Source organism: Mustelus asterias, chromosome 17 (assembly GCF_964213995.1).
Source record: "Mustelus asterias chromosome 17, sMusAst1.hap1.1, whole genome shotgun sequence".
In the NCBI taxonomy this organism is placed as follows: Eukaryota; Metazoa; Chordata; class Chondrichthyes; order Carcharhiniformes; family Triakidae; genus Mustelus; species Mustelus asterias.
The window spans coordinates 87421714-87447508 of record NC_135817.1 but is presented as its reverse complement, the minus strand read 5'-3'; the positions used below and the strand labels follow the sequence as shown (position 1 = coordinate 87447508).

At 46.7% G+C, this 25795-nt stretch overlaps 1 protein-coding gene across 3 annotated transcripts in view; it reads left to right on the top strand.

Annotated features, from left to right (window-relative positions):
* The window catches only part of gbe1b (glucan (1,4-alpha-), branching enzyme 1b), a 580146-nt gene that overhangs the window by 543167 nt on the left and 11184 nt on the right, over positions 1-25795 (top strand). For 2 of the 3 annotated variants that reach the window (XM_078233067.1, XM_078233068.1), the window contains exons 15-16: positions 5429-5546; positions 23691-23735. In XM_078233067.1, coding sequence (XP_078089193.1) covers positions 5429-5546; positions 23691-23735 — 163 coding nt within the window. The remainder of the gene's footprint in view (positions 1-5428; positions 5547-23690; positions 23736-25795) is intronic. The other variant, XM_078233069.1, reaches the window with a different exon arrangement.

Here is a 25795-nt window from a genome sequence, read left to right as displayed (position 1 = left end):
TGAAAGACTTCCTGCTTTATTTTTCCCCCATTCATTCTCAGGGTGTGGGTGTCGCTGGCTCAACTAGCATTTATTCACTGTCCCCCGGCCAACTGACCAGCTGGCCAGGCCCATTTCAGAGGTCATAGAATAGGATCCCTACAGTGCAGGAGGCCATTCGGCCCATCGACCCTGCACTGACTGCAATCCCACCCAGATCCTATTCCCGTAACCTCTTGTATATACCCTGCTAGTCCCCCTGACACTCAGGGGCAATTTAGCATGGCCAATGCACCTAACCCGCACATCTTTGTACTGTGGGAGGAAACCAGAGCACCCGGAGGAAACCCACGCTGACACGGGGAGAATGTGCAAACTCCGCACAGACAGTGACCCAAGACTGGAATTGAACCCGGGTCCCGAGTGCTGTGAGGCAGCAGTGCGAACCCACTGTGCCACCGTGCTGCCCCTCTATCAGTTGGGGGTAAACCAGTTCTTGAGAACTAGTGTCAAATACAGGCTTAGACCTGGAAAGGACAGCAGGTTTCCTTCAGGATATTAGTGAACCAGTTATCTGGATAGTTAGATTAGAATCCTTCCCTCTATTTCTATCTACCTCTCGATTTTTATCAAGGAAAAATAGAAAATGTTGGAAATAAAATGCAGCTGGAAATGTAGGGAATATTTTGGGTGTGAATCCTTTGTCTGGACTGGGAGAGCAGTAATCTCTCTAATGGAGGTTGACAGAGGAAAGCATATAAGTAGATTGGTTGTATTCTTAAACAACAGCTGGAAAAGAAGTGGAAATCATCCCAATGAGACTGTGAAAGAACAGAAGGCAGTGAAAATAGTTAATTAACACAGCACGGAAGATGCAGACTAGCAGACTCGCTGTCCCTCTGCACTTGTTCCAGCTCCTCACCCTCTAATACTGCCAGGCCATTGGAGCCCAACAACAGACTAACTTTGGTATCGCAGGGACTGTTAGAGAAAGATATGAGCGGAAGCTGAGATATTGGCTTTGGTTTTCCCAATACCACTGTTAACAGATGCAGTTACAAATGGTTAGATTGGATGTTTCTATTCCTCAAAATCACTGAGGTTCTTGAGATGTTGAGGCGAAGCAGTAATAGATTTATTGAAGATAGAGTACATGCAATAATAAAGCATATAGTCATCCCACACACACACATCTAATGACCGACATTCAATGTGTTACAATTCTGATCTTTATTTGTGTGGAATCCAAGTCCTCCGTGCACTCCACCATTTTCTATCCCTTTCCTTTGCCCTGCTTGTGACAATAGGAATATCGGCACATTGCACAATCATGTCAAAAGTTAAAAACACACTGCAGCGCTCCAAAAGCTCATGATTCCAAGTAAACCTGTTTGACTTTAACCTGGTGTTGTGAGACTTCTTATTGCGCCCACCCCAGCTCTACCCCAGACTCTGTATCCTTTAAGACCTGACCAGCTCGATCAGTCATGCTGCTGCCAAGCCACTCTTGGTGGTGGACATTGAAATCCCCACTCCAGAGTACATTTTGTGCGCTTGCCATCCTCAGTGCTTCCTCCAAGTGTTGTTCAACATGGAGGAGAACTGATTCATCAGCTGAAGGAGGACGGTACATGGTAACCAGTAAGAGGTTTCCTTGCCCATGTTTAACCTGAAGCTGTACCTCTAACTCCAAAAGGTATTTGATAAAGTGCCACATTAAAGGTTACTACTCAAAATATGAGATGATAGTGTAGTGGGGGCTAACATATTAATGTGGATAGGTTAGTTAGCAAATGGGGAGCAGAAAGTAAGCAATAAATAGGTGATTTTCAGGTTTGCAAGATGTAACCAGTGAAGTTATGGGTCTCGGCTATTTACAATTTATATTGAGACTTGGACAATGGGATCGAATGAATGATTGCTAAATTTGCTAATGTCAGAAAGATAGGTAGGACGAGTTGTGACGAGGACATAAGGAGTTTGCAATGGGATATTGGTGGGTTAAGTGACTTGCAAACATTTGGTAGATGGAGTACAATGAGCAAAAATGTGAACTTGTCTATTTTGGCAGGAAAAAAAAAAGCAGCATATTTTTACATTGTGGGGAGGCGATGGCCGAGTGGCATTATCACTAGACTATTAATCCAGAAACTCAGCTAATGTTCCGGGGACCCGGGTTCGAATTCCGCCACGGCAGATGGTGGAATTTGAATTCAATAAACAAAAAATTGGAATTCAGAATCTACTGAAGACCATGAAACCATTGTCAATTGTCGGAAAGACCCATCTGGTTCACTCATGTTCTTTAGGGAAGGAAATCTGCCATCCTTACCCGGTCTGGCCTACATGTGACTCCAGAGCCACAGCAATGTGGTTGACTCTCAACTACCCGCAGAAATGGCCCAGCAAACCACTCCAGGGCAACTTGGGATGGGCAATAAATGCTGGCCAGCCAGCAATGCCGATATCCCACGAATGAATAAAAAATAAATTTAAATGAGGAGAGATTCCAGAACTTGTGCACGGGGAGATCCAGGCAGCCTGTGGTAGTGTGCAGATAGAGCAAGTAATTAGGAAGGCAAATGCAATGTTGTCATTTATTGCAAAGGGAATGGAATTTAAAAGTCGGAATGTTTTGCTATAGTTGTAATTCTGTGTACAGTTGTGTCTCCTTATTTAAGAAAAGACATAATTGGAATAGAAGAAGTTCAGAGCTGTTATTGGAACAGTTTGACCATGGGCTCAGCCGGTTCTGGAGCACAAGTCTTCATTATTATTGCCAGAGAATTGTCAGGGACCATAACCTCTGTAATGTCCAGTGCCTTCAGCTGTTTCTTGATATTGTTGATTGTTGTAAAAACCCATCTGGTTCACTAGCGTCCTTTAGGGAAGGAAATCTGCCATCCTTACCTGGTCTGGCCTACATGTGACTCCAGACCGACAGCAATGTGCCTGATTCTTGACTGACCTCTGAAATGGCCTAGCAAGCCACTCATTTCAATGATTCTATCAATGCTGGTAAATGGGATTAGATGAGAGGCCAGATGTTTCTCTCATGATGGTACAGACACGATGGGCCGAAGGGCCTCGTCTGCACTATGATTTTATGATTCATTTGTACCAAGCTGCTATGGAAAAGTCAAACCAGATGGACTGCAGTCATTCCAAAAAGGTGGCTTACTATCACCTTCCTGAGGGCAGTTTTGGGTGGGCAACATATGCTAGTCTTTCATACAGTGCCAACATCCTATGAATGATTTTTGTTTAATCTTATAAGGTAAATCGAGTTAGGTGGTAACTTTCATCTGTGTTGCTGGACACCTCAGGATGAGGCCAAGATGGATCAGCCATCCACTTCCTCTTACTGAAGATGGCTGCAAATGCTTCAGCCTTTTCATTTCCACTGATGTCTGATGATCAGTGGGGGTAGGGCCTGGGTGGGATTGTGGTCGGTGCAGACTTGATGGGCCGAATGGCCTCCTTCTGCACTGTAGGGTTTCTATGATTTCTATGATGTACGGGCTGTCCATCATCAAGGAAGGGGATATTTGTAGAGCTACCGCCTCCTGTTAATTCTCCAGCACCATGCATGACTGCATTGCAAAGCTTCATCTGATCTGATGGTTGTGGCATCACTTAGTTCTGTCTATAGCATGCTGCTTCCGCTGTTTGATGCGGAGTTGCTGGCGTTGGACTGGGGTAGGCACAGTAAGTAGTTTCACAACACCAGGTTATAAAGTCCAACAGGTTTATTTGGTATCACGAGCTTTCGGAGCGCTGCCCCTTTATCAGGTGAGTCACCTGATGAAGGAATAGCGCTCCGAAAGTTCGTGCTACCAAATAAACCTGTTGGACTTGAATCTGGTGTTGGGAGACTACTTTCTGTGCTTCTGCTGTTTGACATGCAAATAGTCCTGTGTTGTTTGCTCATTGAAGCAGGGTTTATCCCTAACGGTGGAGTGAGGGTTATGTCAGGTCATGAGAATGCAGACATATAAACAGAAGGTGCTGGAAATACTCAGTAGATCTGGCAGCATCTGTGGAGGGAAAAACACAGGGAACGTTTTGTGTTGAATATGACTCTTCCTCGGGATTCCTGGCATGTATTTCAGATTTGCAGCACCCACAGTATTTTGCTTTTGTTTTAGGTATGCAGTTACCTATTCTGGTTAAATCAGTTCCGCTGCTGCTGGTGATCACACACAGTTTTGTCCTGCTTGGTCTGTTCTGAGTCTGTGACATTTAACACAGTGGTGGTGTTGTACATGATGCGTGGTATGCTCAGTGTGAAGATCGGACTTTGTCTCCACAAGGACTGTGTGGTCACTGCAACTGTCATGGACATATGCATCTATGGCAGGTAGATTAGTGAAGGCATTGTAAAGTAATTAAAGTATTTACAGAGCCAGCTTTATACTAAATTGCTTGTTGCTGCCGTTAGTATCGTCATTTGGCTCTCACTGATGTACTCCATATGAAAATCTAGACATTGAATGTCAGTAAGCTATTCAACTACAATAGCACTATTCCTCCGCAACACTGAGACACCACAACTCAAACTAATCACTGTACTCTTCTCACTCCAAACTTCCGATTGCCTAGTGGTATTATCGCTAGACTATTAATCCAGAATCAGCTAATGTTCTGGGGATCCGGGTTCGAATCCTGCCAGGGCAGATGGTGGAATTTGAATTCAATTAAAAAAAAATCTGGAATTAAGAATCTACTGATGACCATGAAACCATTATCGATTGTCGGAAAAACCCATCTGGTTCACTAATGTCCTTCAGGGAAGGAAATCTGCCGTCCTTACCTGGTCCTGCATGTGACTCCAGAGCCACAGCAACTGCCCTCTGAAATGACCCCAGCGAGACACTCAGTTGTCAAGCTCACCACCAGCTTCTCAAGGGCAGCTCGGGATGGGCAATCAATGCTGGCCAGGCAGCAACGTCCATGTCCCACAAATGAATAAAAAAAAGGTTCCCTTCCTCCTCCAATCCAGGGGCCCTCGAGGCTTCTACGCAGCGAAGAACTGAACTATTGTTATTGACTTTGATACACAGTGGGATTTGTTTGTGGAGGTGACTGTAAGGAGACGACCAAGCAGTTACCTAATCTTTAATGAAGGGTTTGATAGGGTGGATGTAAAGAAGTTTCCGCAAAGCTAAGCACCATAAATCTTACATAATCTAATCGGGAATTTGGGAGAAACATATTTATCCAGACAGTGGGAAGAATGCAAAATAGCTGAGGTGTTGTGTTTAGGATAGGAGGATGCTCACTAGATGGTAAACATTGTGTTAGACCAGTGAGCTGGCCTGGCCTGTTCTGGTGCTGTTGTATTCTGTGTATTGACACACAGATCTTTTAGTATACGTATGCATGCTTGGGTAATTTAGAGAGCACTTATAATGTTAAGCCTGTTTTTTTCCTTAATCATTGTGCCTAGGTATAGAATAGTGCTGGACACTGATGCAGCAGAATATGGTGGTCACGGTCGATTAAACCACAACACAGAGTTCTTCACAGACTGCCAATGCCAAAACTATCGTCCCAACTCCTTGCTGGTAAGTACAGCGACCAAGCTCGACCAAGCTAGGACTTGACTAAAGTGGGAGTGTCAACATGAAAAACCAGGCAGCAAGCAAACAGCTGGTCAATAAAGTTTGCCCACACTCAACGATGTCTGGGGTAGCTTGTCTAGACACTTCCCTGTGGTGTCTGGGACAGCATGTTTAGACACTTTGCTGTGATATCTGGGGTAGCATGTCTAGACACTTTCCTGTGATGTCTGGGAGAGCTTGTCTAGACACTTCCCTGTGACATCTGGGGAGCATGTCTAGACACTTCATTGTGATGTTTGGGGCAGCATGTCTAGATACTTTGCTGTGGTGTCTGGGGCAGCATGTCTAGACACTTTGCTGTGATATCTGGGGCAGCATGTCTAGACACTTCCCTGTGATGTCTGGGGCAGCATGTCTGGACACTTTCCTGTGATGTCTGGGGCAGCATGTCTAGACACTTCCTTGTGATGTCTGGGGCAGCATGTCTAGACACTTCGCTGTGGTGTCTTGGGCAGCATGTCCTATGCCGTGTAGAGTTTGTCTAGATTTTTCCTTACTTCCATATCTGTATTGTGGAAGAGCAAAACCAGGCCCAGTACTGGGATAAAAATTATTCTGGAAAACCACCCTGCTGTCTGAGAGAAAAGAAATGGAACCATAGAACTGTTACAGCACAGAAAGAGACCATTCAGCCCATCGTGTCTGGGCCAGCTGAAAAAACTAGTTGCCCATTCTGATCCCACCTTCCAATACCTGGTCCATAACCTTGTAGGTTACAACACTTAACCAGCCTGCCTTTAGAGGTCGTGTCCTTCCAAACCTGCTTTGTCTAGAATCAGAATTTTGAGCCATAATCACACACAAGGGTGAAGAACGGCTGGATACAGGCCTGTAACAGGGGTTGGCGACAGTATGATAAAATGAAGCATCATGTCAGGTGCATCTGCTTCAAATGTCTTAAATATTCAGAGAAGCCACTGTATAAGAACTAGGAGCAGGAGTAGGCCATCTGGCCCCTCGAGCCTGCTCTGCCATTCAATAAGATCACGGCTGATCTTTTCGTGGACTCAGCTCCACTTACTCGCCCACTCACCATAACCCTTAATTCCTTTACTGTTCAAAAATTTATCTATCCTTGCCTTAAAAACATTCAATGAGATAGCCTCAACTGCTTCACTGGGCAGGGAATTCCACAGATTCACAACCCTTTGGGTGAAGAAGTTCCTCCTCAACTCAGTCCTAAATTTGCTCCCCCTTATTTTGAGGCCATGCCCCCTAGTTCTAATTTTACCTGCCAGTAGAAACAACTTCCCTGCTTCTATCTTATCTATTCCCTTCATAATCTTATATGTTTCTATAAAATCTCCCCTCATTCTTCTGAATTCCAGTGAGTATAGCCCCAGTCTACTCAGTCTCTCCTCATAAGCCAACCCTCTCAACTCCAGAATCAACCGAGTGAATCTCCTCTGCACCCCCTCCAGTGCCAGTATATCCTTTCTCAAGTAAGGAGACCAAAACTGTACACAGTACTCCAGGTGTGGCCTCACCAGCACCTTATACAGCTGCAACATAACCTCGCTGTTTTTAAACTCCATCCCTCTAGCAATGAAGGACAAAATTCCATTTGCCTTCTTAATTACCTGCTGTAGCAATTTAACTGATAGCTTTTCTGCTTTGAAGAAAGAAGACATATTTATATCATGTCTTCCACATCCCCAAGATACTGTGTGTTTTGCAGCAAACACAGCAGTCAGTTTGCACACAGCAAAATCCTGGCTAAGAAATGACCGGTTTATATATATTTGGCACTGTTGGTTGAGGGGCTAATGTTGTCCAGAACATTGGGGGAGCTCCTATACCCTTCTTTAATGAGTGCCACAACATATTTAACTTCGAACTGAACAGGCCAGTGATAACTCACTTGGAAGACTTGAGAATGCGCAATCCCTCCCAGGGCAGGATACTCCCGGACTGATAACCCAGTTGCAAGAAATGCAGGCTGAAATATATAAAACAGTTTGGCTACCTTCCATTTTCTGTCAATCACTACTCTGTCTTGGTATTTTGCATTATTGTTGTGAAGCATGGTGTACAATAATGTGACAAAATGCCATCAGTTTATTCAAGTAAATCTATCATTCTACACGCTCACAAGTAGGCTATCAATAGAGGATGCAGGACTGAGTACCACCAAACTACTGAAAATGCTTCATATTTACAAACCTGAAGCAGTAATTTCCAAGCAATGTTTGGTAACTGGATCTGACCCTATTAATTCCAGAGAATTGCCATGTGGTTTATATGTGTCATACCCAGCTGCAATGTGTCTCTCTTTCGCTGCCCCCCTCTCTCTTTCGCTGCCCCCCTCTCTCTTTCGCTGCCCCCCTCTCTCTTTCGCTGCCCCCCTCTCTCTCTCTCGCTGCCCCCCTCTCTCTCTCGCTGCTCCCTCTCTCTCTCTCTCGCTGCCCCCTCTCTCTCTCTCTCGCTGCGCCCCTCTCTCTCTCGCTGCCCCCCTCTCTCTCTCGCTGCCCCCCTCTCCCTCTCTCGCTGCCCCCCTCTCCCTCTCTCGCTGCCCCCCTCTCCCTCTCTCGCTGCCCCCCTCTCCCTCTCTCGCTGCCCCCCTCTCCCTCTCTCGCTGCCCCCCTCTCCCTCTCTCGCTGCCCCCCTCTCCCTCTCTCGCTGCCCCCCTCTCCCTCTCTCGCTGCCCCCCTCTCCCTCTCTCGCTGCCCCCCTCTCCCTCTCTCGCTGCCCCCCTCTCCCTCTCTCGCTGCCCCCCTCTCCCTCTCTCGCTGCCCCCCTCTCCCTCTCTCGCTGCCCCCCTCTCCCTCTCTCGCTGCCCCCCTCTCCCTCTCTCGCTGCCCCCCTCTCCCTCTCTCGCTGCCCCCCTCTCCCTCTCTCGCTGCCCCCCTCTCCCTCTCTCGCTGCCCCCCTCTCCCTCTCTCGCTGCCCCCCTCTCCCTCTCTCGCTGCCCCCCTCTCCCTCTCTCGCTGCCCCCCTCTCCCTCTCTCGCTGCCCCCCTCTCCCTCTCTCGCTGCCCCCCTCTCCCTCTCTCGCTGCCCCCCTCTCCCTCTCTCGCTGCCCCCCTCTCCCTCTCTCGCTGCCCCCCTCTCCCTCTCTCGCTGCCCCCCTCTCCCTCTCTCGCTGCCCCCCTCTCCCTCTCTCGCTGCCCCCCTCTCCCTCTCTCGCTGCCCCCCTCTCCCTCTCTCGCTGCCCCCCTCTCCCTCTCTCGCTGCCCCCCTCTCCCTCTCTCGCTGCCCCCCTCTCCCTCTCTCGCTGCCCCCCTCTCCCTCTCTCGCTGCCCCCCTCTCCCTCTCTCGCTGCCCCCCTCTCCCTCTCTCGCTGCCCCCCTCTCCCTCTCTCGCTGCCCCCCTCTCCCTCTCTCGCTGCCCCCCTCTCCCTCTCTCGCTGCCCCCCTCTCCCTCTCTCGCTGCCCCCCTCTCCCTCTCTCGCTGCCCCCCTCTCCCTCTCTCGCTGCCCCCCTCTCCCTCTCTCGCTGCCCCCCTCTCCCTCTCTCGCTGCCCCCCTCTCCCTCTCTCGCTGCCCCCCTCTCCCTCTCTCGCTGCCCCCCTCTCTCTCCCTCTCTCTCTCTCTCTCTCTCTCTCAGCCCCTGCCTCTCACTCTGTCTCTCCCCCTCTCTGCCTGTCTTGCCCCTCCAGCCTCTATGCTATCTGTGTAGTTATCATTGTGGTAAGCTGTTTTCTGTTCCCACAGGACTATTTAATCGGGCTGCGGCAGTGTTTTTTTCTAATTGAGAATGAACTATGGCAGCTGGCTATCCTTGCTGGCCATGAACAGTGTAGATAGCTGCATAAATCCCACAGTGAGGATTCTCACTCTGACTGCTGAGAGTTTGTTGTCCTATTACTCTGATTGATGGAGCCCTCCTTTACTTACCGATCATGTTGTCCTGGGCTTTCTGATCTTCTAAAATGCAAATGATAATTTCAAGGTGAGAGGGTGGCCCTTTAATGAGTTTCCCTGCGCAGGCATTAATCTTGTGAATGGCAATGCCAGAGAGGGTCACCCTGCCTTCTCACTGACACTTTGTGCTGCCACTGTCTCTTAGCCCTTCTCAAAGCCTGGCCAAGGTTCTGTCTGCACACGCAGTGATGGTTAAGATGACCGTCTGGCTTGCTGCGGTGGCCTTGTGCAATCTGTTTTGACCAGAATGATGAGCTTATTTTAACATGATATCCTGCTCATTGGTACCCACACCATGAAGCATGGCTCCAGCTATATAGGAGACCATTCAGCCCATCACCCCGGTTCACTGTTCCGTTAGATCAAGGCGGATTTGTGCCCTGGTGGAGGAACGCACAGAGTTCCAGATTTCCACTCTCCTTTGTGTGAAGATGTTTTTCCTGGCATTTCCGTCCAAGGAGCCTAATGAAATTGGCAGGCACTGGTGAGTGAAGCAACGATGTGGAGATGCTGGCGTTGGACTGGGGTGAACACAGTAAGAGTTTTAACAACACCAGGTTAAAGTCCAACAGGTTTATTTGGTAGCAAATGCCATTAGCTTTCAGAGCACTGCTCCTTCGTCAGCGACACAGTCACTGAGCAGAAACTGATAGCCAAGTTCCACACACATGAGGACGGCCTAAACTGGGATGTTGGATTTATGGCACATTATCAGTAACCCCCACAGCTTGCCTCCTGGACTTGCAGGCTGTCCTGTCTGGAGACAATACACATCTCTTTAGCCTGTGCTTAATGCTCCCTCCACCCACATTGTCTATATCTTTAAGATCTGGTTGGATGTAGGGATTCGCATTCTAATCAGTATTCTGTAACTTGATTTTGTGTCTCTGTGCACTGTTTGAGAGCACATTTCCACTCCATCTGACGAAGGAGCAGTGCTCCGAAAGCTAATGGTATTTGCTACCAAATAAACCTGTTGGACTTTAACCTGGAGTGAAGCAACCTCAGAGGCTGTGTTATAGACACCTGGGTGGCCAGGTAACTCATGTATCATAATTATGACCACACTGGAGTGTAAAGTCACTAACCAAGTTGCCCCGGGCATCCTCTGCCTCTTGTTAACACTAGCATTGTCGTAGACCAGGGAATAGTTTATCTGTTAACTAGCATTGCTGTAAACCTGGGAATAGTCTATCTGTTAACTAGCTTTGCCATTGACCTGGGAATAGTTTACCTGTTAACTAGCATTGCCATAAACCTGGGAATAGTTTATCTGTTAACTAGCATTGCCATAGACCAGGGAATAGTTTACCGTGAACTAGAATTTCCATAGATCTGCGAATAGTTTAATTGTTAACTAGCATCGCTATAGACATGGGAATAATTTATCTGTTAACTAGCATTGCTATAGACCTGGGAATAGTTTACCTGTTAACTAGCATTGCCATAAACCTGGGAATAGTTATCTGTTAACTAGTATTGCCATTGACCTGGGAATAGTTTACCATTAACTAGAATTGCCATAGATCTGGGAATAGTTTACCATTAACTAGCATTGCCATAGATCTGGGAATAGTTTAATTGTTAATTAGCATTATCATCAACCTGTTAACTAGCATTGCCATAGACCTGGGAATGGTTTACCGTTAATTAGCATTGTCATAAACATGGGAATAGTTTAATTAACTAGAATTCCCATAGACCTGGGAATAGTTTAATTGTTAACTAGAATTGCCCAACACATTGTGTAAGACAGATACATGAACAGCCCACAGTAGAGTCACTGTGTGTAGCAGAATTGCTTGCTGATTCTTGTCACCTTCACTCATTAGGCAAATGACATCAAGGAGAATAATTAGCTGCTCATGGATCCATACCCCAGCGAGAGTCGGCATCTTCAGAATGAAAGGGAGAGTATTAGAGGACCTTTTATAATTGCAGATTTGGGTAAATTCTCCAATTCCAGTTCTTTGTGAGTGAGGGTCAATTCTGCAATGTGAATCTGCGCTATTCAATCCAGAACCAGGAATAGAAAGGGTAACGTGTTAGCCTGAGAAGTAATCACTAGTTTATTTTCACAGTAACGTCATTGCAGTGTTAATGCAAGCCTACTTGTGACACTAATAAACAAATAGTTTTTAGTGAAGGACTCATAGAAACACAGAAGCAGGAGGAGGCCATTTGGCCCTTCGAGCCTGCTCTGCCATTCATTATTATCATGGCTGATCATCCAACTCAATAGCCTAATCCTGCTTTCTCCCCATAACCTTTGATCCCACTCGCCCCAACTGCTATAACCAGCCGCCCCGTGAATACATTCAATGTTTTGGCGTCAACTACTTCCTGTGGTAATGAATTCCACAGGCTCACCACTCTTTGGGTGAAGAAATGTCTCCTCATCTCCGTCCTAAATGGTCTACCCTGAATCCTCCGACTATAACCCCTGGTTCTGGACTGCCCCACCATTGGGAACATCCTCCCTGCATCTACCCTGTCCAGTCCTGTTAGAATTTTATAAGTCTTTATGAGATCCCCCTCATTCTTCTGAACTCCAACGAAAACAATCCTAGTCAATCTCTCCTCATACATCAGTCCCACCAGTCCCGGAATCAGCCTGGTAAACCTTCGCTGCACTCCCTCGAGAGCAAGAACATCCTTCCTCAGAAAAGGAGACCAAAACTGCACACAATATTCAGCTCAGACTGTGAAACAGACTCAGCACGGTGAATAGACGAGTGGTTCCCCACCAGTGTGTGCTGTGAACTATGGAAAAGATTCAAAATTAATGTGAATAAACTAAAACAATCCTTTGTATTCTGCTCTGTGGTGGACATTTCCAAGACCCGACAAATCTTGGGCCTCCTGTGCATGCGCTGGCTTGGAATGAGCCTCACACGCACGTTTTAGATTTTTCATGTTGGTCAGGTCCATTGTGCATAACCAGCGGACTTGGAGCTGAAGACCAAATTCCCATGTACCTGCACAAAAAGCAAAAACTCAAAAGCCAGGGGGTTAATCCTTGTTCAGTGAACAGTGCAGTAGGCAGGGCAGAAGCAGCACCGTACTGACATCCACCTGGCAATGTGGAAAACTGCCCAGGTATGTGCTGTCCACAAAAAGCAGGACAAATCCAACCCGACCAATTACCACCCCATCAATCCACTCTCAACCATCAGTAAAGTGATGGAAGAGGTTTTTGACAGTGCTATCAAACAGCGCTTACTCAGCAATAACCTGCTCAGTAACTCCCAGTTTGGGTCCCACCAGAGCAATTTGGACCCTGACCTCATTACAGCCTTAGTCCAAACGCTGTCAAAAGAGCTGCGCTCAGGAGATGAGATGAGATTGACTGCCCTTGACATCAAGGCAGCATTGGATCGAGGAGCCTTAGCAAAACTACGGTGTAAATTTGGGGGAAATCTTTCCACTGGCTGGAGCCATATCTGCACAAAGGAAGATGGTTGGAGGTCAATCATCTCAGCTCCAGGACATCTCTGCAGGTGTTTCTCAGGGTTAATGTCTTGGCCAACCATCTTCAGCTCCTTCATCAATGACCTTCTTTCCATTACAAGGTCAGATGTTCTTTGATGACTGTACAATGTTCAGTACCATTCCTGATTCCTCAGAGACAGAAGCAGCCAATGTCCAAATGCAGCAAGACCTGAACAATATTCAGGCTTGGGTTAACAAATGGCAAATAACATTCACGCCACACAAGTGCCACACAATGACCATTTACAGCAAGAGAGAATTCAAGCACCCAACAATCTGCCCTTGAAAGTCAATGGCATTACCAATATCAACATTGACCAGAAAGTGAACTGGACTAGCCATATGAATACTGTAGCTATCAGGGCAGGTCAGAGGCTTCGGATTCTGTGAAGAGTAATTTGCCTCCTGACTCCCCAAAGCTATCCAACATCTACAAGGCACAAGTCCCTCCACTTGCCTGATGGGTGCAGCTCCAACAACACTCGAGGAGCGTGACACCATCCAGGGGATAGTAGCCAACTTGATTAGTATCCCATCCAGAACTTTCAACATTCAGTCCCTCCACCACTGACACACAGTGGCAGCAGAGTGTACCATCTACAAGATGCATTGCACCGACTCAACATGGTTCCTTTGAAAACAACTCCCAAACCTGTGACCTCATTCACTTAGAAGGACAAGGGCAGCAAATACATGGGAACACCACCACCTGCAGGTTCCTCTTTGAGCCACACACCACCCTGGTTTGGAACTCAGAGCATTCCTTCACGGTCGCTGTGTCAAATTCCTGGAACTGCCTCCCTAACAGCACTGTGGGTGTATCTACGCCATATGAACTGCAAGGCGGCTCATTATCACCTTGTCAAGGACAATTAGGGATGGACAATAAAAAGAAACAGTCTTGTCGGCAATGCTCGCATCCCTGAAAGAATAAATATTGAACAATAAATAATATCGAGAGAGTAGTTAGAAATGCAGCTGGAACTTGGGCTTCATGAATACATTGAACATAAAAACGAGGAAGCCATGGTGAATTTTATTTGTCTCCAGTTCTGGTCACCACATTTCAGGAAGGACGTGACTTGTCCTTGAGGGTGCAGAGGAGATTTCATAGTATCATAGAATCCCAGCAGTGCAGAAGGAGGCCATTTGGCCCATCGAGTCTGCACCGACCACAATCCCACCCAGGCCCTATCCCCTTAACTCCACATATTTACCCTGCTAATCCCTCTGACACTAAGGGGCAATTGAGCACGGCCAATCAACCTAACCAGCACATCTTTGGACTGTGGGAGGAAACCGGAGCACCTGGAGGAAACCCACGCAGACACGGGGAGAACGTGCAGACTCCACACACACAGTCATCTGAGGCCGAAATTGAACCTGAGTCCCTGGCGCTGGGAGGCAGCAGTGCTAACCACTGTGCCACCGTGCCACCCTAAATAGTTCCAAGAATGAGGGATTTTAGCCACAAGGTTTGTCTGGGGAAACTGTGGTTGTTTGGGAGATTGGGGGGAATATAAATGCAGGTTCTTTTTCTTTAAAGACGTGGAAACAATATGGATGGTTAGGGTGGTTGCACAGTAATTTGCAGCCTTGTTCATCTGTTGATGAGATTTGTCACATGGCCCCTGTTTTAACAAGTGTTTTAATAGATTTCTGTTTCGCTTTACATCAGGGAAAATAAAGGATTTGCTTAATAAGGAAATGTAATGAGAAGCCTGACTGAAGCCCTCACCTCATAAACCTTTTCAGGATACGATTAAATATAGGCCTGCAACTTTTATTGCTCCAATCCCAGTTTTCAGCTACGGTTTATGGGTGTTGATGAGAGTACCTTGAACTTTAAGCTCTAAGCTTTTAGAGGACAAATGGTAATTAAAACTATGGATCAGCTACTGGCTACATACGGCTACAGATTCCCTGTAATTGTATAGCAACCTTTGTATGTTTCAGCATTAATAGTTTGAGGTGAGATCCATACATTATAACACTAACAGAAGAAAGCAATTGAAATAAAGGGAGCGACAAAATATCACAACTCCCTTTATCCTGTTCTAACATCAAGACTTTTGTATACCGACGTATCCATGTATATAATCTACAGGTCTGTGAGGAAAGAACAGGAGAATGGACCAAGTGGACAGTTTTACCAAAGAGTCAGCACAGGCACAGTGGGTCGAATAGTCTCATTCAGTGCTGTAACAATATGATTTTATTCAAACCTTCTCTCCTGTCATGAACAGTAAGAAGTCTCACAACACCAGGTTAAAGTTCAACTGGTCTATTAGGTATTACGAGCTTTCGGATCGCTGCCCCTTCATCAGGTGAGTGGACGTCACTCACCTGATGAAGGGGCAGCGCTCCGAAAGCTTGTGATACCAAATAGACCAGTTGGACTTTAACCTGGTGTTGTGAGACTTCTTACTGTGCCCCCCCCCCTCCCAAGTCCAAAGCTAGCATCTCCACATGATGTCATGAAGACAATGAGTCTTATTGTGATGAGTGGGCCAGTACAGACACGATGGGCTGAATAGCCTGCTCCGATGCTAGTCCAATTTGAGGTTGTTTATCTCATTCACTGCAGTGTGTAAACTGACTGCTGTATTTGCCTTAAAACAACAATTGTATCCCCACTGTGATTGGCCAGCTGTTCAATGCTGGGCCCGTCCAGGCAGTGTGTGAATATAAATCCTCGCTTCTTTTCATTGTTAATGAAAGACATTCTTTCTTGAGCCACCCCAGCACCACACTAAGAAGTGTTTTGCAGCAACTGCCACTTGGTCTTGTACATATCCAGTGGCCAAACAGATATGATCGTTTTTCAATGTTGTAGTGATTGGAAATGCTTCTGTAATGTTTTTTTTTTCAGATTGTACATGAATAAAGCATGTTCTTGAAATAAAAGATATTCAGTGCCCAAACAGAAATCAGCCAAAGACAACAGGAAGGAGGACGGATATCGGCTTGGCCCAGCTGGTAGCTCTCTTGCCAGAGCCAGTTATGGTTTTGAACCCTGCTCCCAGACTGATCCCTGCCAGAGATGGGGATTGGATGCAGGAGTTTCCTGAGTCAGCCTGACCCTGAATGTGTGTTTAAAATTACCCATGTTGGGTTTGGAATGCACTGTGTGGATGTTGCATTCTCACCGTGCCTCTGCTTTCCAGTCCAAAGACCCTTTCTGTTGTGTTGTTTCATTGACTCTTTCTTCCCTGCAGGTTTGTGTCTGTATTCTCAATGGGCAAACCTGGGTTTCTGTGATATGGATGAAGCTGAAATTGCTAACAATTTTGGCAGATCCTTTATAAACCTCATTGTCAAACTGCCCAACACTTTTGTATGCGGTGAGACAACTGGCACATAACAGTGCTCAACTGTGGTCCCATAGTCTGCATAATTTGCAGGTATTGTTCTACACTTATTAACTAGCTGCAGATGTGCCAACTATACAAGGCAGGATTTCCTCCCTCCCCCAATCTCTGCACGGATCCCGGGATTGAGAAAGATTTGCATTTATTTGGCCTTCTACCTCTGTAAACCTTTCCAACTCTTAACAGCCTTTCAAGATCTCTGTTCTCCTTCAATTCTGGTCCCTTAAATGTCCTTGAATTCCACCACTCCATTGGCAGCTGTACATTCAGCTGCCAAGTTCCAAAGCTCTGGAATTATTTTCCTACACCTCGTGCCTCTATACAGGCCCTGCTTTAACTTGCTCCAAAACCTACCTCCTTGGTTGTATATAGCTCGATCAGATTTTTGTTTGCTAATATTCCTGTGAAGTGTCTTATGATTTGTTACTACATTAAGGCTGCTATATAACCACATTTGGTTGTTGTTCTGGAACAACTGTGAGCCCAGGCTCCTCATGTTGGCTTGGAACAGCATTTGGACCTGCAGGCGAGAATCCCATCACCTGCATCAAGCTCCCACTTGAGGAGAGAGCACCAGCTGCCGACTGAAATTTTCTCTCCTTCTTTATTTTAATTTTTTTCTATTTTGTCTCTTGCCAACATTATAAAAGGAAAGTTGTGCATTTAGAAAGCAGAGGGTAAATCTGAAGCCAGTTTTGTAAAAGGAATCAACTTGAAAAGTAGCATTGCAGACTGAAATCGGTTTTGTTTGTATATACTGAACTCTTGATGTCTTTAAGTTAATGTCATGTTCAAGACAGCAGGCTGGGCAATGTCTGTGGAGAGATTTTGGTTCCAGGCTCTTCATCAGTTCTGTGTGTTTATCTGTTTCTTTGCTGTATTTTTTGTATTTCAAGTTAGACATCTAGGGATTAATGGTTCCCACACTGCAGGTATGATGTATAATGCCAGCATCGAACATCGACTTATTCCAGTTGCTGTGGTTCCTTGTTGTCAGCCCAGTTTCTGCAGAAGAGAAATCTGGAATTAAGAATCTACTGATGACCATGAAACCGTTGTCAATTGTCAGAAAAACCCATCTGGTTCATTAATGTCCTTTAGGGAAGGAAATCTGCCGTCCTTACCCGGTCTGGCCTACACGTGACTCCAGAGCCACGGCAATGTGGTTGACTGTCAACTGCCCTCTATGGGCAACTAGGGATGTGCAATAAGTGCTGGCCCAGCCAGTGACACCCATGTCCCTCAAATGAATTTTTAGAAATCACCGCCCTTTCCAGTTTGTTGCTGTCAGATTGTTTCCATAGAGTGATGGAATGGCTACAGCACAGAAGGAGGCAAGAGCAGCCAAACTAGTCCCACTCTCCTGACCCTTCTCCATAGCCCGCCAAACCTTTTCTCTTCAGATTATTATCCAAGTCCCTTTTGAAATCTCGGATTGAATCTGCCTCCATCAGAATCTCAGGCATTCCAGATCCGAACCACACTCTGGGGGGAATTTTCCCGTCCTGTCCGCCACAGGAATCATAGCGGGCGGGGGGGGGATGATGTAAAGGTCCACTGACCTCAGGCAGGATATTCTGGTTTTGGGGTGAGCGGGGGGCCGGAAAACCCTGCCCTCTTTGTTAAATGTTTCACCTCAGCTTTGGTTCTTTTGTCAATCACCTTGAGTTAGTGTCTTGTTCGTACTCAACCCTTCCACTGTTTCGCTTTCTTTTATTTCTTCCTGGGATGGTGTGTTCCTGGCAAAGCCAGCATTTGTTGCTCTTCCCAATGACTCCTATCGCATCCACTCTGATTCTGAATACCTTTATCAAATCTCCTTTTTAACTTCTCTAAGAAGAACAGCCCCAGCTTCTCCAGTCTATCTGCATAATTGAAACTATTCCAGGAACCATTCTCTGAATATTTCTGCACCCTTCCCAGCAACTTCACCTCCCTCCTAAAGTGCGGTGCCCAGAATTTGACACAATGCTCCAGTTGAGGCTAAACATGTGTTTCACAAAGATTCAAAATAATTTTGTTGCTTTTGTACTCCGTACCTCAATAAATATCCCAGATTCCGTGTGATAGAGTCATAGAGGTTTACAGCATGGAAACCGGCCCTTCGGCCCAACTTGTCCATGCAGCCCTTTTTAAATAACTAAGCTGATCCCAATTGCCCACGTTTGGCCCATATCCCTCTATACCCATCGTACCCATGTAACTATCTAAATGCTTTTTAAAAGACAAAATTGTACCTGCCTCTACTACTACCTCTGGCAGCTTGTTCCAGACACTCACCACCCTCTGTGTGAGAAAATTGCCCCTCTGGACCCTTTTGTATCTCTCCCCTCTCACCTTAAACCTCTGCCCTCTAGTTTTAGACTCCCCTACCTTTGGGAAAAGATATTGACTATCTAGCTGATCTATGCCCCTCATTATTTTATAGACCTCTATAAGATCACCCCTCAGCCTCCTACGCTCCAGAGAAAAAAGTCCCAGTCTATCCAGCCTCTCCTTATAACTCAAACCATCAAGTCCCGGTGGCAACCTAGTAAATCTAGGACACCTAGTGTGCCGTCTTCAGTGTTTTCTCAGCCCCCAGGTTCCTCTTTCAGCTTCTCACATTTTACTTGGGACACCACCATGCTGGTTGATAGAAACGTAGAAACTAGAAGCAGGAGGAGGCCATTCAGCCCTTTGAACCTGCTCTGCCATTCATTTTGATCATGGCTGATCATCGAATTCAATAACCTGATTCCGCACCCCCCCTGCCCTCCCCTCCTCCGTTTCCCTTGATCCATTTAGCCCCAAGAGCTATATCTAATTTCTTCTTGAAATCAGGCAACGTTTTGGTCTCAATTACTTTTTGTGGTCGTAAATTCCACACATTCACCACTCTGTGAAGAAATTTCTCCTCACCTCAGTTCTAAAAGGTTACCCTTTATCCTCAAACTATGTCTCTTAGTTCTGGACTCCCCCGCCATTGGGAACATTCTTTCTGAATCTACCCTATCTGACCCTGTTAAAATTTTATAAGTTTCTATTCATCCTTCTCCATCTGTCAATTTTTTAATGGGATGTGGGTTTTTGATCGACTCAGCTATTTCTTTATTCTTTTGGGGCTGTCACTTTTATTCAATGGAATTTAACTTTGCTGATGTGCCTGTTATGCGGCACTTTATTATATACCTTTTGGAAGTCCATGTTCATTATCAACCCTCTCCGTTCTCCCTCCATGCACTGTGTCCTAAGAGGGTTGGAGCAACCACCGACCTCCAGACACCAAACCCCTACAGGTTGGGTTGTCAGTTCTTCAGAGGTGGAGGAACATTGGGCAGCCAGAATCATCTGAATCTGTGCCTTAAAGTTCTCACCCTTGTTTTCACATCCCTTGTGGCCTTCCCCCTTCCTCTCTCTCTAACTTCCCCCAGTCCCACAACCCTGTGAGGGATCTGTGCTCTAATTCTGGCCTCTTGAACTTCCCTCCATGGCTGTGCCTAGACCTGAAGCTCTGGAATTCCCTCCCTCTCCACCTCGCTTGCTTCTTTTAAAATACTCTTTACAATCAATGGGCGGGATTTTCTGGCCGCACTCACCCCAAAGCTGGAAATTCCCACACGAGGTCAACGGACCTTTGCCTGGTCCGCCCCCTACGATTCCCGGGGAGGGTGGGACAGGAAAATTCCGTCCAATATTTCTGACCAATATCTGACCTAACGTTTTGGAATTATATTTTGTATTACGCTCCTTTGAAGCTCCACAGAATGTTTCATTATGCTAAAGGTGCTATTTTTACAAGTCCCCGTTGTGGAGACCATTGTTAACTCGGCTTGTTGTAAAGATAATTATCAAGAATACTTGATGAGCGATTTCCGTTATTTTATGTGGAAAGTTTCCCTTACCACGGCAAGGTCAGCTGTGGCCTCCTTTTGAATGCAACTCTGTTTTACCAGAGAATATAATGAGGTGGTGCGCCATTGTGCAACCTGGTCCGGTTAGTTTCCCACCATGCCGGCAGCATGATCACTGTCATTCCCCTGGCCTATTGCAGGAAGCAGGCTTTTACTCCTGGACTGTGGATGGCCAAGAGTGACAGACACAACGTCTACTGTCTTGAGTGTGGAAGCATCTTTAGAGAATAATCTGTATTGTTCTTCACAGTGCTCAGCTACTGTTCACAATCTCTGCAAATTCAGTAATCAATACTCTGTCAGATCCAAAGGGCAATAATTGTGTCTGGATTGATCATCAGAATTGTATTGTTATATCGAGAGGAAGGATTAGCAGCTGGCACCTACACCGAGGATAAAGTCAATTCAATATCATCATCAAATTACTGGTGAACGTTTAGTCAGAGATGAGATACAATGTGTATTCATGATGCATCACACACGCGCACACGCTCACACACACACACACATACACACACACACACATACACACACACTCACACACATACACACACACATACACACACACTCACACACATACACAAATACACACACACACACACACATATGCTCACAGACACGCTCACACACATATACACTCACACACACTCACACACACTCACACACTCACACACACACACACATACACACTCACGCTCACACGTTCACATACACACATGCTCACACACACACACATACACACTCACGCTCATACATTCACATACACACATGCTCACACGCACACATATACACACGCTCACACACACTCTCACGCTCGCGCACACATACACGCGTGCGCACACAAACACACACGCTTGCGCACATGCTTGCATGCACACATGCACAGTCACACACACAGATGTACACACGCACAGATATACACGCACACGTATACACGTACACATACACAGGTACACACGTACGCTCACACACACACACAGATGTACACACACACATACATTCCCCTTATAAACACCCCTCACCCATACCCCTCACATACATACAGACACTTGGGGTTGGATTTTCCAGCCGCCCTCACACCAAAACCGGAAAATCACACCCAAGGTCAATGGACCATTGCATGGACGACCCTCCCCCCCCCAACCCGCCTCCAGCCCGCTCCGATTCCTGTGACAGGCAGGATGCGAAAACACCCCCGCTGATCTTCCCCTTGCTTTCCCGCTGGTATAATTTAATTCCCTCCATAACTGCCTCACCTGACCATTCATTCCATTTAATCCCTTATTCCCTGTCTCACCATTAACAATTCCAGTAAGCATTATTTAATATTTAAACACACTTTCCCAAATCCTTTTTATCCCACATGTTTTTATTCCTATTTCCCTAACCTCCTGATTTGGGCTAAGTGTTGTCACTAGGATTCCAGGAAGGGATGCATTGAGTACCTGGGATTTTCAGCATCCACCCCAGCTTAGATTGTGTCTGGAGAGGTCCATAACACGGAGCAGTCTGTTTCTCTATAACACTGGGGTACAGGACTGGTGGAAACGGGTCTGTCACTGTATAACACTGGGGTACAGTGCTGGTGGGCATGGGTCTGTCACTGTATAGCACTGGGGTACAGTACTGGTGGGGACGGGTCTGTCACTGTATAACACTGGGGTACAGTACTGGTGGGGACGGGTCTGTCACTGTATAACACTGGGGTACAGTACTGGTGGGGACGGGTCTGTCACTGTATAACACTGGGGTACAGTGCTGGTGGGCATGGGTCTGTCACTGTATAACACTGGGGTACAATACTGGTGGGGAGAGGTCTGTCACTGTATAACACTGGGGTACAGTACTGGTGGGGACGGGTCTGTCGCTGTATAACACTGGGGTACAGTACTGGTGGGGAGAGGTCTGTCACTGTATAACACTGGGGTACAGGACTGGTGGGGACGGGTCTGTCACTGTATAACACTGGGATACAGTGCTGGTGAGGACGGGTCTGTCACTGTATAACTGGTGTTCAGTACTAATGGGGACGGGTCTGTCACTGTATAACACTGGGGTACAGTACTGGTGGGGACGGGATTGTCGCTGTATAACACTGGGGTACAGTACTGGTGGGGAGAGGTCTGTCACTGTATAACACTGGGGTACGGTACTGGTGGGGACGGGTCTGTCACTGTATAACACTGGGATACAGTGCTGGTGGGGACGAGTCTATGATTGTATAACACTGGGGTACAGTGCTGGTGGGGACAAGACTGTCACTGTATAACACTGGGGTACAGTATTGGTGGGGAGGGTCTGTCACTGTATAACACTGGGGTACAGGACTGGTAGGGACCGGTCTATCACTGCATAACACTGAGGTACAGTACTGGTGTGGATGGGTCTGCCACTGTATAACACTGGGGTACAGTACTGGTGTGGACGGGTCTGTCACTGTATAACACTGGGGTACAGTACTGGTGTGGATGGGTCTGTCACTGTATAACACTGGGGTACGTTACTGGTGGGGATGGGTCTGTCACTGTATAACACTGGGGTACAGTACTGGTGTGGATGGGTCTGTCACTGTATAACACTGGGGTACGTTACTGGTGGGGATGGGTCTGTCACTGTATAACACTGGGGTACAGTACTGGTGGGGATGGGTCTGCCACTGTATAACACTGGGGTACAGTGCTGGTGGGGATGGGTCTGTAACTGTATAACACTGGGGTACGTTACTGGTGGGGACGGGTCTGCCACTGTATAACACTGGGGTACAGTACTGGTGGGGATGGGTCTGCCACTGTATAACACTGGGGTACGTTACTGGTGGGGATGGGTCTGCCACTGTATAACACTGGGGTACAGTGCTGGTGGGGATGGGTCTGCCACTGTATAACACTGGGGTACAGTACTGGTGGGGATGGGTCTGCCACTGTATAACACTGGGGTACAGTACTGGTGGGGATGGGTCTGCCACTGTATAACACTGGGGTACAGTACTGGTGTGGATGGGTCTGTAACTGTATAACACTGGGGTACGTTACTGGTGGGGACGGGTCTGTCACTGTATAACACTGGGGTACAGTACTGGTGTGGATGGGTCTGTAACTGTATAACACTGGGGTACGTTACTGGTGTGGATGGGTCTGTCACTGTATAACACTGGGGTACAGTGCTGGTGGGGATGGGTCTGTAACTGTATAATCCAGTACAGGTCATTGTGTAATCCTATATATATTATGTGCCACTGCGCTGCTATATCCTATACTGAGGATCAGGAAAGAAATGTTAGGAATGAAGTAAGCGGTTCAAGTGAGATTTCTTAGCTCTTGTCGATAGGTCCCAGTGACAACACTGATTTGTTGCCTGCTCTCACTGTTCTTCATTCATTAACTGATTCCACATCATTCTCTGCTTGTTTCCTGCTGTTTGTGCCTCTTCCTATTCCTTTATTTTTCCCCCTTTCTCTTTTCCTTCCTCAGTTCCCAAGTGATGACTTTTCCCAGAGGAGAGCCTATCTCTTTGAGGTAAGAGTCAGTTGTGCTGTGAGACGATTGGCTGGGTCTTTGGAGTGATGTATTGGAAAGTGCTGAGTGGTTGAGACCAGGAAACTGTAAGAAGCTGAACAGATGTTTGAACACCAGAATATTTAACAGGAAAAGAGCCATTTAAAACTGTCTTTGATTAATCCCACCTTCTCCCATATCCCTCAATCCCACCTACCCCACCTTCTCCTCATAAGGGCGGCACGGTGGCACAATGGTTAGCGCTGCTGCCTCACAGTGCCAGGGACCTGGGTTTGATTCCTGACTTGGGTCACTAGAACATAGAACATAGAACATTACAGCGCAGAACAGGCCCTTCGGCCCACGATGTTGCACCGACCAGTTAAAAAAAAAACTGTGACCCTCCAACCTAAACCAATTTCTTTTCGTCCATGAACCTATCTACGGATCTCTTAAACGCCCCCAAACTAGGCGCATTTACTACTGATGCTGGCAGGGCATTCCAATCCCTCACCACCCTCTGGGTAAAGAACCTACCCCTGACATCGGTTCTATAACTACCCCCCCTCAATTTAAAGCCATGCCCCCTCGTGCTGGATTTCTCCATCAGAGGAAAAAGGCTATCACTATCCACCCTATCTAAACCTCTAATCATCTTATATGTTTCAATAAGATCCCCTCTTAGCCGCCGCCTTTCCAGCGAAAACAATCCCAAATCCCTCAGCCTCTCCTCATAGGATCTCCCCTCCATACCAGGCAACATCCTGGTAAACCTCCTCTGCACCCTCTCCAAAGCCTCCACATCCTTCCTGTAATGTGGGGACCAGAACTGCACACAGTACTCCAAGTGCGGCCGCACCAGAGTTGTGTACAGTTGCAACATAACGCTACGACTCCTAAATTCAATCCCCCTACCAATAAACGCCAAGACACCATATGCCTTCTTAACAACCTTATCTACTTGATTCCCAACTTTCAGGGATCTATGCACACATACACCTAGATCCCTCTGCTCCTCCACACTATTCAAAGTCCTCCCGTTAGCCCTATACTCAACACATCTGTTATTCCTACCAAAGTGAATTACCTCACACTTCTCCGCATTAAACTCCATCCGCCACCTCTCGGCCCAACTTTGCAACCTGTCTAAGTCTTCCTGCAAACTACGACACCCTTCCTCACTGTCTACCACACCACCGACTTTGGTGTCATCAGCAAATTTGCTAATCCACCCAACTATACCCTCATCCAGATCATTAATAAATATTACAAACAGCAGTGGCCCCAAAACAGATCCCTGAGGTACACCACTTGTAACCGCACTCCATGATGAATATTTACTATCAACCACCACCCTCTGTTTCCTATCCGCTAGCCAATTCCTGATCCAATTTCCTAGATCACCCCCAATCCCATACATCTGCATTTTCTGCAGAAGCCTACCATGGTGAACCTTATCAAACGCCTTACTAAAATCCATATATACCACGTCCACTGCCTTGCCCCCATCCACCTCCTTGGTCACTTTCTCAAAAAACTCAATAAGGTTAGTAAGGCACGACCTACCTGCCACAAAACCATGCTGACTATCACCTATCAATTCATTACTCTCCAAATAACTATAAATCCTATCCCTTATAATTTTTTCCAACATCTTGCCGACAACAGAAGTGAGACTCACCGGTCTATAATTCCCGGGGAAGTCTCTGTTCCCCTTCTTAAACAATGGGACAACATTCGCTAACCTCCAATCTTCTGGTACTATACCAGAGGCCAACGACGACCTGAAGATCAGAGCCAGAGGCTCTGCAATCACTTCTCTTGCCTCCCAGAGAATCCTTGGATAAATCCCATCCGGACCAGGGGATTTATCTATTTTCAGACCCTCCAGAATATCCTGCACATCCTCCTTATCAACTGTAATACTGTCTATTCTACTCCCTTGCAACCCAGTGTCCTCCTCAGCTATATTCATGTCCCCTTGCGTGAACACCGAAGAGAAATATTGGTTCAATGCTTCACCAATCTCCTCCGGTTCCACACATAACTTCCCTCTGCCATCTATAACTGGCCCTAAACTT